The sequence below is a fragment of the Boeremia exigua genome, assembly GCF_020726555.1.
Source record: "Boeremia exigua strain MPI-SDFR-AT-0100 chromosome Unknown C7974scaffold_5, whole genome shotgun sequence".
NCBI lineage: Eukaryota > Fungi > Ascomycota > Dothideomycetes > Pleosporales > Didymellaceae > Boeremia > Boeremia exigua.
Genome location: NW_025763522.1, coordinates 2,319,341 through 2,334,056, shown reverse-complemented (window position 1 = coordinate 2,334,056; position 14,716 = coordinate 2,319,341). Strand labels below are relative to the sequence as shown.

Sequence of the window (14,716 nt, the reverse complement as noted above, 5' to 3'; positions counted from 1 at the left end):
GTAGCCAAAAAGCAATGATCGAGATGGCCAGCATGTGACTTGCAGGAGTGACGGTCGAGAGAATCATGGTGGTTGGGCTGGCTGCTTCCATGTCCGATATATGATTTCTACGCGCGAAGTCGCAAATCCTAGCGAAAGTGAAGGCCGCCGAAGCACAATCACGGTGACTCACTACTATTATCGCTCATTCCCAGGTGAAAAGAGTTCAGAAAAGCACAGTTCTTTAGTGGTGCCTGTGCACACCGCTGATGAACAATACAAAAGTGAAGGAGACAATAAGACAAACACGCGCTAGCCGAGAGAAAGGCAATAAGTCTTTGACGCGCAGAAAAAAAACGTACTTTTGACAATACCCACCTTCAATCAAAAACATCACTTCCAAACAAGAACAATCGATTGCCGTCATGGCCAAATCGCAAAACGAACACGGTGCAGCACGCCAGCTTGGCACCATCAACAACATCCTCAAGTCACAATCGCGGGCGCCTCGCGACAACAATCCTGCACACAGACGAGTTGACGCTGGTGTCAAGAAGCAGTCGCAGTCACAGCCTAACAAGTCACTGCATAACAAGCTCCAGAATGGGAAGTTCCATGATCAGATGACGCACGATCAGCAGCCACAGCAGTCGCTGTCGTCGAGCCAGAACAACCAGAGCACCTTCCGCCAAAGGGACCAGTCTCTCTCGCGTTATCATCAGTACGACCAGCGAAATCACCCATACCAACCACTTCATGCAAGGGAAGATGAGCGATGGCCACGATTGCCACAACAGAAGCGATATGGCGATTCAAACGGCGCTCAGGACAACGCACCGAAGGCTGTGCAAGTGAAACAAGGTTTCAACATAGCACCCATAGCCTCGAGCGGGGATTCTAACAACAACGATTCCGGTTCAGGAAAGCGCAAGCGTGATGTCGAGGACTGCGGAGAAAACGAAGAGCGCAGCCAAAGCAGCAAAAGACATCAGTCTACCTCTCGGAACGCAGGCCATCTTGAAGAGCCACCACTTCAAACGCCTCACAACGGGACTGTGAGTGTCGCAAACTCGACCACTGTCAAAGCCACGTCGACTATCAAAACCCACCAATCCCCAATCCTTGAGAACACTGTCCAGATCCCAACTCCCCCATCCAGCACCGCCACACCAGAGCAGGACGGCTGTGTTGCGACACCCCAAGAGTCGACACCAACTCCAGCGGAGAAGATACAAGATAAGAGAGATCAGAAACCTTCAGTGGAAGACACAGGTAGACAGAGCAAAAAGAGGCAGAGAACTGAGACAGAATCCCCAGGACATACGCCTAAGCGGCCGCGCCAAACTAAGAGCGCCGAGGCCACTGCAGCACAACGTCCTATTCCACCCAGTGGCCTCCAAGCGGAAGTCGTGCAGAGCGAATCTCCGTCTACTCCAGTGAGTCGCAGCACCGCACGGAAAACTATAAGTTCAACCGCTCGGCAACAAAGACGTCCAGTTCACCATGTCAAGGCTCAAGCAGTACGGCCCGAGTCTTCGTTTGCACCAGTGTCTCCCAACAATGAGTGCGACTTGAAGTTTATTGAATACGGTCGTGACAGCGTACCGATTCTGTATTCAAGCATGATTCGGCATTCAAAAGACACTGAGCTCCTCGCTAGCCCGTCAGGGATGCTTTTCCTTAACGCACTCGCTGCTATCGAGGCGAGTTCGACGCAGTCGAAGCTAGGCTGGCCGTCCATCATCGAGCTACTCGGTCGCACCCCGAATAAGAACATCCCTACAAGAATTCTTGATGACATCGATATCTACCTTCGCGAGACGGAAGGGGAGAATCAGTTGTATGTGGCCACTGATTGTGGCCTTCTGCGCGCGACGGAATATCTGAAGCTAATCGGGGTGCCCGACACACAGCCAGTCAGATTTAAGGGCCGGATACCACCGTGGGCAAACGCTGCACTGCGTTCACGCGAGCAGCGAAGAGTGACAAAGACTTGGGGTCAAGAGAAGTATGTCAGAAAGGACATGAAACTTGGAAGTCATCAGATCGCGCTGATGCTGGAGACTCATGCGGATGAGAGAGAGCATCGCGCAAAAGAGGCTGTCCGTCAACAGTCGACAGACGAATCTGCAGCAAATGCCTCCTCGGCGGGAGATGGACAGTCTGCGCAGACAGAGGAAACGTCTGCACGAAGGCGAGACATTGAAGCGAAAGTTTCGGCAAAACCAGAGCCCCGATACATGGAGATCTTAGAAACAGAATTGGGGGGTCTGCCACTTCCAGCAGGGTCGGTCGTGGATGTTTACAAGGTGGATGATGATGATAACTGGGCGTATGGACGAGTGAGTGGTACGAACAAGACAGGACGCTTCCCTATTAAGCATACATGTCCCGTTGATTGGAGCCTGGACCGATTCTCGGGAACAAATAACAGTCTCCGCGAACCGTTGCCTAAGTCTTATGATCCAGCTGACCAGAATTGGAACGGTCTGATCGATTGGGTTCGACGGTGCGGTTTCGCAGAAGGCCCGACCTGGAAGGAGACCTGTGCAGCGGCAGCAGCTGCAGCAAAAGATGCGAAAGAGCGGAACATAGCTGCCAGAAAGAAATTCTCTAGCACCAACTCTGACCCTCAAGCGAGGAAGTCACTTGCTGAGCTGCCAACAACCCATGAGCCCTTGAAGGAGGCATGTCCAGCACCGACCTCGAACGCGATCGCTGCGACAGAACCTGCAACCAATATTCCAACGACGGCCGCAGTGCAGATTACATCAAAGGCAGAGAGCACTTCGACTTCGAAACCGCTCGCTGTGACAGAAACTGCAGCAGAAATTACATCGACAGCCGTAGTTCAGATCACATCAGAGCCAGAGAACGCTACCATCTCGGATGATGGTACTGGCAAGGGTACAGATGGTACTGCAAGCCCCGAAACCGACGTCGATATCGATGTAAATGCCGCACAGACTTCACTCTCGACGTCTCCAGTTGGAAAAGAGGTGGCTCTGAAGCCAGACGAACATAGAGTGTCCGTGCAAGAAGACGCGGCTTCAGCTACAGTCCAAGAACCAGAAGTTCTTAAGCCAAACGAAGAAGAAAAACCCGACGCTGGTGAAGGAAAGACAGTTGCCCCTCGCAACCCTTTCACAGTTCCGCGCCTCGATCCGTTTGCCAAGAACGATACCCAAGGACCAGAACTTCTTACGCCAAGCGAAGAGGAGAAGACCAAAGCTGATGAGGACGAAATAGTTGCGCCTCGCAACCCTTTCACAGTCCCGCGCTGCGATCCGTTCGCCAGGAACGACGACATCGAGTATGATTGGGGCGACAGCGATGATGACCTATGAGGACGAGGCTACCTAACATTGGTTGGATATCCGAGTAAGTGCCAAGGATAGGCTCATGCTAGGCGGGCTCTTGATGGTGCTGTGGGGTTCGGTAGATGTGGCATACCTGGTCACGTCCTGTTCTTGGAGAGGTCAAACTCTCGTCAAAGGAACAGAATGATGAGAAAAACGTATGGCTCCACTCTCCCAGCTCCTCCTTCAACGCCCGTAGCTTGATGCTTGATCCCGATGTTACGCACTAGTTCATGCTCTTTACTTGATATAAATATAAATATATCGTGCACTTTTGATGGATTCCAATGCCCGAAGACGTTCGAAAGTAGGCTAAGGATGGACTATGGCGCTAGCGGCTTAGTCATCAACAAACTGATTGTGATTGTGCTTCCTGAAAGATGTCACTTATGTTCACCATTGTTCTGAAAGAGACTGTTCGCTTTTCCAGGCGGCAACCAAGTCTGTCACTGTAAAACCATGACTGATGTCATCTCAGAACACCCTCTTCAAGCCTACCGCATCACCGGTTTGCCTCCCGACTTCTACTACATCCCTAACTTCATATCGATCGAAGAAGAAGCATCATTACTCCAAAAAGTTTGAACTTGTTCTCGTATCTCATTCCTTACTAACTTCAAGTAGATCCCTGCGCAACGATGGGTGACTCTCTCCCACCGGCGCTTGCAAGCACACCCATCCACACTCACCAAGAACAACACCCTACTCGCATCTCCACTCCCCGTCTATCTCACCAACCCAGTCCTCCCACGCTTCAAAAACCTGGGCATCTTCGACCACACACCCCACCAACAGCCAAATCACGTGCTCATCAACGAGTACAAGCCTGGCGAAGGCATCATGCCGCACGAAGACGGTAAGGCGTATGCGAGCGTGGTCGCAACGGTGAGCTTAGGTGGCTCGGTCTGTCTGAGTCTCACGCCGAAGCCGAGCGCCCAAGAATCTGCTGAGAAGGACGACGCGGAACGAGGGTGGAAGGTGCCAACGAGGATTCTGCAAGAGCCGCGTAGTTTGCTTATTACGACTGGGGACGCTTATGAGTCATTGCTGCATGGTGTCGATGCAGTCGAAGTAGACGAGGGTCTGAGTGTGGATGCGGTCGCGAACTGGTCATTGCTGGATGATAGGAGCGGTATCGAGGATGCTGGTGGACGAAATGTGAGGTCGACAAGAGTCAGTCTCACGTACAGGGATGTGCTTAAGGTCAGTTCTGCGGCGAGTAAGGTGCTTGGAGGCTTTGGGAGACGCTGAGGGGTTGGTTCGGGAGAGGCGCTGATTCTGATGCGGATGAGCCAGTGATCACTCTTAGCAATGCCGGGACGGATGATCAACCGAGACGCTTCCTGACGCCATCAAGGTGTCTGCTAAGATCTTTCTCTGGATTGTTATTCTCGAGAAACTATAAATAGTGGCACCGGTGTCAGATTTGATAATATCTAGGTCTACGAAATATACGTAGTACTGATACGCCTGGGTGACAATTTGGAACCTTTGAGCACTGCGGTCTGCCTTCGTCCCGTATGCGGTCTCCAATGTAGTGCTCAAGGAACTGCGGTGCAACGACGACATTGTGTGAAAGCATTGGTTCTGGGTTTGTCGTGCTGGGTCAACACCATCGACACATTGGGGTTTATCCTTCAAAGCCGACTCAAAATGAGGCACGGTTGGGTCCTTATCTAGGCTCAAAATTAAGAATTTAGTCGGTTCATGAGTAGTTTCGGTTTCGTTTAGTGACTCGCAGGAGAGTGGAGCCGTCGCTCTGACTTAGTCTCACATCTACGGGAAAGCGGTAGCTACTATCAATACCCCTCAATGCTATCAGCTGCTTCGCAGCCTTGACCCAGTCTAAAATATTCAAGCTAAGGACTACCTGTAACCTACTACACTCAACCAAAGTCGGAACCTCGAGCATAAGCGCAAAGACAGCAGCTTCGGGACAAGCACCGGACAATAAGCACAAGAAGTACAATGACGCAGTGAGCATCAAAGCACATTGACAGAGCTTACCGTTTCAGACCGTTCAATGCCAAACGATAGCAGCTATTGTAAGCCAAGGGCTCAGCTGCATGCACAAGCTTTTCGGTAAGAGAATTGTATGCAAGGACACGACAGCCCAGGCCAGGATCGGTAACTTGACATGATAATGCGCGGAAGTTCTGGAGAGCGAGGAGTGCATACGAGTAGCAATACTTGAAATGGCGAGCACGAACGCTTACCAGGTGCATCAAGGTACGTCCGGTCAGCCACTTGTAGAAGGACTGACACTCTTGTTGCGACCCTTTCTTGTACTTGTGCGTTCTGGCTGTGACAAGAATGAGTTGGATCCTACAAAAGTGCCAAGTGGCAGGTCGGACGTGCCTCGGTGCAGTGGGGCTCGAAACGCGCTGCACGGCTTCCCGGCTTTGAACCTTCAACCACAGAAAGGTACCGCAAATGTTCATCAACATGTCAGCCATGCACAATCTGCCTGATCCGAAACGTAGCCAATGCGAAACGGACGCCCTGTGATAGGTCAGCTGCGGATCGCTGACCTATCGCTTTGTGCTGCACGCTCCGCCACTCCACGCGTCAAGGCCAAGAGCGCCCACCGTGACCAAACCATAGGAACCTCACTTTTCGGAAGCTATGATAAGCCTGCGACTGTACTACTGGCCTTTGGCTGGTGATAGTCAAGCCTCGCGCCGGTCATGACGCGTTGCTCTTGTGTGCTGGCTCGTTCTGAGGTTTGTTCCAGCCTCCGCCATCCGCACCGGACGGCTCCCCGCCATGACCGTAAACGGACTAAATTGTCGAAAGCCATAATAACCTCAAGGAATGTGTGGTTTTGACGCGCGGTCAGTTGTTAAGTCTCGCTGTATCTGCAAGCAGTGTTCAAAGTGCTCAAATTCGCCGCCACGCCTCAATTGTTGTAAACAGGTATCCACACCACCTCATTGTTCACTTCCACAAAACACCAGCGGCCTACAAATAGTTCTCGCCATCGTGGCTTTCATTGGCTCGGTTGCTTGCTTCTAGCCTTTCGTGGCTATCGTCAGCCGTATTAATCTACACCCCTGCCGTCTGCTCTTTCAGCCAGGCGCCCTTTGTGCGGGATTGTGAACTTCTAAATTCCCAGCTGAGATCCCCGCTCTCTTGGGGCAACACACATTCACGATGCGGTCCAGTGGGAGAACGCTCTTGTTATCTGGTTTGGTGGCACTGGGTGAGTTGGTTGTTGGGCTTGTGTATGGAGGAAGAAACTAACCTCATTCAGTTTCGCAAGCCGCTGCGCAGGTTGCAAGCGTTTGCCCGTCGACTGGTGTGTGCTTCAAGCTGAATATTCCTGAAAGCACAACTTCGTCAGGCAGTGGAGATATTTTCTTCCAGATCTCTGCACCGAGCACTTACTCATGGGTTGCTCTCGGCCAGGGACGGGCTATGTCCGGCTCCAACATGTTTGTTATCTACACATCAGCAGATGGAAACAACGTAACACTATCGCCTCGATCAGCTAGCGGATACAACATGCCTACCCTCAACAGCGCGGCGCAGGTTGAGCTTCTTGAAGGATCCAGCGTGTCCAATGGCGTCATGACTGCCAATGTCAAATGTAAGCTTACGTCGCAGTCGATCTGGGAAATTGATTGCTGACAAAGGACAGGCTCCAATTGCAACAGCTGGTCGGGCGGCACTGCAGACTTCACGGCCTCAAGTGGAAACTGGATTTATGCATATCTGGCATCAGGCGGCGCTTTGAACACCGATGACCAGTCAGCTTCGATCCGCCAGCACAGCCAGTACGACTCTTTCTCGTGGGACTATGCTAATGCAAAGGGGGGAAGCAGTGTCAATCCACTCGTGAATGCCGCGCCTGCCGGGACTGGAACTGCCACTGGCACCGGCGGCGGATCCGGCAGTTCTGCCACCTCAAGTTGTATTCCACGACAAGGTGCACAGGCTACAGGGGAATCGGGATCAGGGACTACTACTGCTGCCAGTCCTACACAGACTTTAGGTGACGATGGTGATGATGACAACACTCAACGGGGACGTCCGACCTGGGCCACTGCTCGGCCAAGTTCATGGCCCACGGGCCGCCCATGGGACAATGACGATGACGGCACTCCGGGTAGATTCGTTAAGCGACAAAACCTCCCATACTGTGACGAAGTCAGCTCCGGTGATGGCTTCACCTCGATCGGTTCAGGTGGCGGCGGCCCTTCGGAGCGACGCACTATGCTCATCGCACACGGCGTTCTCGCTTCTCTCGCCTTCGTCATTCTCTTCCCAGCAGGCGCCATTGCCATTCGCCTCGCTTCTTTCCCCGGTGTTGTTTGGGTTCATGCGATCTTCCAGGTCTTTGCCTACCTGGTCTACATTGCTGCCTTCGGGTTGGGCGTGTATCTAGCGCTAGAGATGGAGATGATAGACCATCACCACCCTATCATCGGCGTAGTCGTCCTTATCTGCATCTTCTTGCAGCCCTTCTTCGGCTACCTCCACCACGTACTCTTCAAGAAGTACCAAAGCCGCACGTTCTGGTCGTACGTGCACATCTGGCTTGGCCGTGCTGCCGTGACACTCGGTATCATCAACGGTGGTCTCGGTCTCCAGTGGGCAGACTCTATGAATATGAGCTCACGAGGTGGCATCATCGCGTACGCAGTCATTGCAGCTTTTGTGTGGCTGGTCTGGGTTGCGGCAATGGTTATTGGCGAGAGGAGAAGGACCAGGAATATGAAGGATGCGCCACCCAAGTATGAGGACGGCCATCGCCGCGGCTCACAACGCAGGCACGGATCCAGGGGTGACGATACCGATTCGTCTGACGATATCCGACTTGTGCAGTCGAGGATGCATGGACATTATGCGCCAAAGCGTCAGTAGATATAAGTTGTCAATTGTAGGATGTTGGGGCTGTGCTATAGAGTACCGAGAATACAATGCATTCATCGCCTACACAAGAAATTGATGCATAATTACGACCCAGTTTGGCGTTACTGACAGGTGCCAGAAACATGGAGCATCTGCGCCGGAGCACGCGATAAATCCGCTAGCCTTTTTCGTCTAGTGCATGTTGTGGGGTGAATTTCCAATGCACCGTTGCCAACGAGGCCCGAAGCCCCATCAACAAACACAGCACGCCGACCCGTGCGCCCCTTCACACCCACTCTTCGCTCCCATATATTATCTCACCCCCTACGGTGATCCATTGCCCTCCCGTCACGACCACTTCCATCCGAAATCGCAACGTCAAACACTCAAGATGGGCGAGTCAAGGTACGGAGAGCCTCCAGGCTGCGAACGTCAAATTTCCAGGCGTTCGCCGCCCCCTCCTTACCCCAGCTAATCTTACATTACGACAGGCAAGAACTAGTCGCATGGCTCAACAACCTCCTTCAGCTTAACATCACGAAGGTCGAACAGTGCGGGACAGGGTACGTCACCTTTGCGCCGCCGCATGGCGGGGCAGCACGGCACCGGCTTGCGACATGCAGATGTGCAGAGCGCTGACAACGGAAACAGCGCCGCGCTTTGCCAGGTGTTCGACAGCATCTTCTACGATGTGCCCATGGCGAGAGTGAAGTTCAACGCCAACACAGAATACGCATATCTGCAAAATTTCAAAATACTGCAGAGTGCGTCCCCCCTTCTCGGTATCGCACGGCTATGCTAACCTAAGCAGACACATTCGCCAAGCACCATGTCGACAAACCTATCCGCGTCGAATCCCTCATCAAGTGCAAGATGCAGGACAACCTCGAGTTCCTCCAATTCGTAAAGCAATACTGGGACCAGCACTTCCCTGGCCACGACTACGACCCCGTCGCCCGCCGCGGCGCGAAAGCAGTACCCGGAGGCGGCGGCGGCGCACCTGCACCCCGAGCCGCGCCCGCAGCAGCCAGGAGAGCCCCTGCCGCCAGCAACACCGCCGCCCCGCGAACCCGAACGCCGCTCGCGGCCTCAGGAGGCGCAGCAAGCGCAGCTCTGAAGGAAGAGAACACACAACTTAAGGAGACTGTGTCTGGTCTGGAGCGCGAGCGCGACTTCTACTTCAGCAAGCTGAGGGACATCGAGCTGCTCATCCAGCAAGCTATGGAGGCCGACCCCGAGCTCGAGAAGGACGAGGGGCTCCTGAAGCAGATTCAGACCATCCTCTACTCGACCGAGGAGGGCTTCGAGATCCCCGCCGAAGGCGCCGAGGGACTCGACGAGGAGACTTTCTAGAGCATTCGCGAATTGCTGCCCTGCAAGGTTACATTTGAGACCAGAGTCAGCATGTTTCTTTAGCGCCTCAATGTAAGGAGCTTAATTTTCAAGCCATGAACTCGTGCGAGGGCAAGGTTCTTTGAACGCCAACGGAGGGCGAGGGGAGCAGATGACCGTATGTGTTCATCGATATTGCATTGGGGGCGCGAGCCGGGATACCACTTTTCTGCGTTTTGACGAATAACGAGTCGCACATGGAAGATGTGTGCGATATGAGTGGATGTAGCGACACTGAATACTGATCCAACGTTCCTCTTCGCCGCGCTCACCGTGATAGAATAGCGAAGTATTGTAGTAATCACTGTAGCCGTTATTACTTTACTCCTGACCCTGTCTCTACCCACACAGCTCTCGGATATTCCACCCCTCTGACAGCTCAGTTACGAATCCCCACTCCGCCAGCGCACCAACAACCAGCGTCCACGACGGCATCCCCACAAATCCCCTGCGCCCCACCGGCCAGAAGCCCATTACGCGCACAAGCCCACTCGGACCTGTTCATGATCTTTACACTGTGAAGAGAGGAATAGGAGATAGCGATGAACACGTGATGGTAACCCGATGTGATGCTGTATTGGAATACACTTTGTCTGTATCTAAAGAAGGGCAGCAAATTCACGATCAATTGCATCGAGTGCATGGAGCTAGCTTGGTTTATCATGCTCAACCCGTGGCCGGTACTCCAGCAGAGCCTCGACTTCTCTCCTCCACATGGCCAGCAACGAAGTGCAACCACAAAGCCGCCCACCGCGTACACACCCTACATGTCCTCCCTCGTAAACACCCCCCTCCCAACCCCCAAAAACTTCTCCCTCGTCCCAGACCGCCACCCATACGCCCCGTCCTTCACCTTCCGAAACCCCGTCGTGCACGTAAACACATCGCCCTGCCTATCGTCAGCCACAGCACTCTCCATACCACCCTCTCTCACTGTCGTTGTAACTCACCTCGACCTGACAACACGCCCATTCCCGCCTCCGAAAGCACTCCTCTGCATTCTCCGTTGGCGTGGGCGACGCACAGGGCGAGCCCAGGCGCCATGTGTGCAGGTCCGGACAGCACCCGTAGCGCTGCGAGGGGCATACGAGGCCGCGCGTGTGGGCGGGTGCGGTGAGCCAGTCGAGCGGGGAGTCGATGAACGCGGATGCCGAGAAAGCTAGGATTGAGGTGAGGAGTAGGGCAACGATGAGACTGAGGTGGTGGGGGCGCATGACTGCGGTGGCGTTGTGCTGTGTTGGGGAGGAGAGTGGGTTTGGGAGGCAGAGATGTTGGAATGAGTGGCGATGGTGGTTGGTGTGTGACGGGGTGTAGTACCCGCGGGTACGGGTCTTCTCAGAGGGTACGGTGCGACGAGGTGAAGGGGAAAGTTGTGTTGCTGATAGGGCGAAGATAAACCAGAAGAGTTGAAATGAGTGTACGAGGTTATGCAAATACCCAGAAACGTGTGTGGAGGTGCATTTACTTTTAATATTTACCAAGATAGTGGTTTTGAGGGTGCACTGAGGACATTGTAGCCAACGGCATCCACGAATGTGCAGCACAGTTACGGCCTCTTACCACTGCTGGGAGGTGTTCGGTACATTATTAGGAGCACAGAATCCGCACTGTTGTTGTTTCTAGTTGTAAGCATGAAGTTTTGATCTGGTTGGTGCCTCGTTAAAAACGAGCTCTTCCTTAAGATCACCCATCTGCGAAGGGATGCTAGAGATTCCCTACTACGAGGGCTTCGTGCCTTGTCTATCAGGGGACTTCATAATGTCTCCTTGATCAGGTCTCGGTATTACCAGAAGCCGCCAGCTCCGATCGGAGGTTCACAGGGAATAAGAACGACGTGGATGTGGAGTAGATGCGGGATGATTGACCGGAGCTTGCTCAGACAAGATGTGGGGAAGATCAGCGCCTAACCGCATTTAGCTGCTAGCCTGACGACTTTCGACGCGACTGCGGCTTGATCACCCCCTCCGCCGCATGGCCGCTCATGTTCCGCGCACGTTCTGGATTGCGAGCTGTCATTTTGTACACAAACACTTAATCCGGATGCGTAGAGAGGTGATGCTCCGACGTCGAGCGCCTCACCCACGTGCACCGACCCCGCACGTACAGCTACCCCTCCTGACCTCATGGTCGCCAAGTTTGCGTGTAGGCTTTATATATGATGAGCAATAGCTATCTTAACGTGTCTGCTGTACTTGTACCTGCTTCTACTGCAAGTTTCTGCAGCAATTGATCTTGATTCCCTTCCCTTGACACGCTGACCATTATCCGACCCTTCCGAATCCTTGAGCACCATTATGTCCGGCTGGGACGATCTCACCAAGGCGCTGGGGGGCAGCAAGGACAAATTGACTAAGCTTCTCCAGTCTGACGCCCAACTGAAGGCCTTCACCACCACAGACGCAATTGATAAGCCTGCGACGTTCGGCATCAAGTCAAGCGGCTCTGACAACACTCTCCTCATCGAAGTCAACAACGGCAGCGCAAAGGCCAGCACCGGTACCCTCCAAGGATGCCTTGTTCACGCTTTCGGCTCTGCCAGAGCAGTGGGAGCAGCACTTCAAAGAGACTCCCGTCATGCCTTACCAGAGCTACTGGGGCATGTTTGGCATGAACATCAAACAAAAAGGCATTGAAGTTCTAGGCGACCAGACTGCCTTCGCACAATGGACTCACGTGTGGCGACGCGTTCTCGAGCTCGTGCATGAGGCTCAATGTGGCCCACTGAAGGAGGAAGAGCAACCCGAGCAGGAGCGCGACTACCTCACCGGCCGATACGTCTTCCTTGACGCACCTGTCTGGGGTCGTTCCAAGGTCTTCTATGAGTTTTCTGGCGAGGGAAAACAGCAGATTGTCTTCCTGCACACGGCCGGTAGCGACAGTCGGCAGTATCATGGCGTCATGAACGACGCCCAGATGCGCAAGAAGTGCTCCATGTTCGCATTCGATCTTCCAGGGCACGGCCGTAGCTTTCCATCAAAAAACCTTCCGCCCGGTGCGCACACGAATACGGAGGACAGCTATGTAGGCATCATCGCAGCGTTTGTGAAAGAGCTCGGACTGCGAAGACCGATCATCTGTGGTGCAAGCATGGCTGGTCAGGTCTGTTTGGCAGTCGCTATTCGTCACAGGGAAGTTGGTGCTGGGGGCACGATCCCTCTGCAAGGGTTCGTATACATCTCGAGTATCGTTGTGGTATGCTAAGAAGCTCCAGATCTGATTACCTCAATATGGAACGCCAATGGCACGACCAGTCGCCACACGTGAACCAGTCACTTTTCAACCCAGAATGGATTTATGGCGTAGGTGGTCTTGTATGGACGTCTTGACTGTACTAACAAGAGCAGATGATGTCCCCAACTGCGCCCAAGGTTAACAAAGACCTGATCTGGCATCTTTACAGTGCACAGGCGTACGGCGTAAGTTTGGTTCTCCAGATTCACCTGCAAACAGACATTGAGTACATCCCCAGATTTTCCACGGCGACTTGGACTTCTATTTTGGAGGTTGGGACGGCCGCGCGCGCGTTGCGTCCATCGACACGAACAGCTGCCCTGTGTATATGCTGACAGGCGAATATGACTGGTCGAACACGCCTGAGATGGCGCAGAAAACGGCAGAAAAGATCCCTGGAGCTATGCACAAGGCGATGCCTGGCCTCGGACACTTTCCAGCGACGGAAAATCCGAAAGCGTTCGTACCGCACTTGATCGAGGCCATTGAGCACATCCAGAAGGTCAGAAGCGAGGGTCTGAGCACAATGCGTTTGGGTAATGGCACCGATTGAGCCTCACGAGCATGTAGCCAAGTGGTAGGCCTGGTGTATGTATGTAATCGCCCGCCGCGATTTGCTTGAAGTTGATTGAAGCGTTCTTTCTATTCCTTCGTGCGCTTACCTATCTCCAATGTCACTGTATGCCACGTGTTAACCGTAATGTTCCTTCCGTCTTCCAAGTTGCAGGCGCAGAGCTGGCTGCACCTGTGCACCTTACTAAACTTCAGAGAGTGATTGCGCACTCTCCCTCCACTCACATCTTCTAGTACATATTATCACAGGCATATACCACTGCCCACATTCTTTTACAGATGCATAATATCGCAGACATGTCATCCTCAACCCCGGCACGCGACAGGGAGCTCGCCCTGGCCACGATGGTCCAATTTCTTTCAGCAAGAGGAGAGGACGAATGCGCTATCTGTCTCGAGACGTAGAGCGTCGATCGGGCACCTGCTATTATACCGCACTGCCATCATGCTTTGTGCGTGCCTTGCCTCATCGAGACGCTCCTTTCCGGCACCGTCAACCATGATAGATGCCCGATGTGCCGTCACAGCATGCGTCAGGATCTCGACTTGGGTCGTATCTTGGCTTCAGGCATGTTATATACGTACAATTTTCTGAAAAGTTGACTGACACTCAGGTCCAGGCGCAGAACGTACCGGACGCAACGTACGCAGAAGTACGACACCACTGGGGCGTCGTACACAAAGTGGTATGATTCAGACTCATGACAACTTCAAATCTGCGAGAAACACCATACTTAGCATATGAGATCATGATCAGCACTGACAGAATGGTGTCACAGAATCGCGAGGCGACGTATCGTATTGCTTCACGGCTGATTGTAGCATGCTACAACCTGGTCAACATCAAGCATATTGTCCCCGGTCTCGGCAGCCGCGGACCGCGAGTACATCGGCGATTTCATTACATCGTCATCGGACAGCATCAGTGCCCGTGGACATGCAACACAGATTGTCGCCGTTGACCAATGAAATGCTCATTCTGAACCGCGAGTTGGCGAACTGGCATATTCGAGACGCGCCTCAAGTCCGACACGTACGACAGCCTTTTGCAAACGACTTTTCGTTCTACAGAAGCGACGATGCTAGAAGCCATGTGCGATCGACGCAACAGCAAGAGCAGCGGCGGCTCACGACGGGGCACGATGAAGCGCCGGTCACCGTCATGGATGCAAATGAACACTACGCTGCTTTAACACGACGGACTGAAAGAGCCATATCGCCATATCATTTTGCGTTCAACGGGGTGCCGCGAATTCAAAGATCGCCATCCTTTACGTTTAGTGCGTTGCATACTCGACCCCAACAGACACCTGAGGTCGCAGATCGAG

The 14,716-nt window shown here is 53.3% G+C and overlaps 5 protein-coding genes across 5 annotated transcripts; all 5 read left to right on the top strand.

The window, feature by feature from the left end:
- The first annotated feature begins 521 nt into the window (after positions 1-521).
- On the top strand, positions 522-3,593 carry C7974DRAFT_393368 (uncharacterized protein). The gene has a single exon (XM_046141764.1). It carries the CDS (start codon positions 603-605, stop codon positions 3,324-3,326), a length of 2,724 nt encoding a protein of 907 aa, XP_045998498.1. The 5' UTR covers positions 522-602; the 3' UTR covers positions 3,327-3,593.
- Positions 3,594-3,703: 110 nt separating this feature from the next.
- C7974DRAFT_177362 (uncharacterized protein) lies at positions 3,704-4,616 on the top strand. The gene is made up of 2 exons (XM_046136285.1): positions 3,704-3,917; positions 3,963-4,616. Exons 1-2 carry the CDS (start codon positions 3,798-3,800, stop codon positions 4,587-4,589), a joined length of 747 nt encoding a protein of 248 aa, XP_045998497.1. The 5' UTR covers positions 3,704-3,797; the 3' UTR covers positions 4,590-4,616.
- A 1,875-nt stretch (positions 4,617-6,491) lies between these two features.
- Positions 6,492-8,204, top strand: C7974DRAFT_375771 (uncharacterized protein; the record flags this gene model as incomplete). Its single annotated transcript, XM_046140232.1, has 3 exons — positions 6,492-6,540; positions 6,592-6,927; positions 6,979-8,204. The coding sequence occupies 3 exons, from the start codon at positions 6,492-6,494 to the stop codon at positions 8,202-8,204; spliced, it is 1,611 nt and encodes a 536-aa protein (XP_045998496.1).
- Positions 8,205-8,325: 121 nt separating this feature from the next.
- C7974DRAFT_393362 (calponin homology domain-containing protein) lies at positions 8,326-9,940 on the top strand. The gene is made up of 4 exons (XM_046141763.1): positions 8,326-8,597; positions 8,684-8,755; positions 8,844-8,956; positions 9,004-9,940. Exons 1-4 carry the CDS (start codon positions 8,392-8,394, stop codon positions 9,543-9,545), a joined length of 933 nt encoding a protein of 310 aa, XP_045998495.1. The 5' UTR covers positions 8,326-8,391; the 3' UTR covers positions 9,546-9,940.
- A 1,623-nt stretch (positions 9,941-11,563) lies between these two features.
- Positions 11,564-13,503, top strand: C7974DRAFT_393357 (Alpha/Beta hydrolase protein). The gene is made up of 5 exons (XM_046141762.1): positions 11,564-12,049; positions 12,093-12,748; positions 12,796-12,883; positions 12,929-13,000; positions 13,054-13,503. Exons 1-5 carry the CDS (start codon positions 11,879-11,881, stop codon positions 13,366-13,368), a joined length of 1,302 nt encoding a protein of 433 aa, XP_045998494.1. The 5' UTR covers positions 11,564-11,878; the 3' UTR covers positions 13,369-13,503.
- The last annotated feature ends 1,213 nt before the right edge of the window (positions 13,504-14,716 follow it).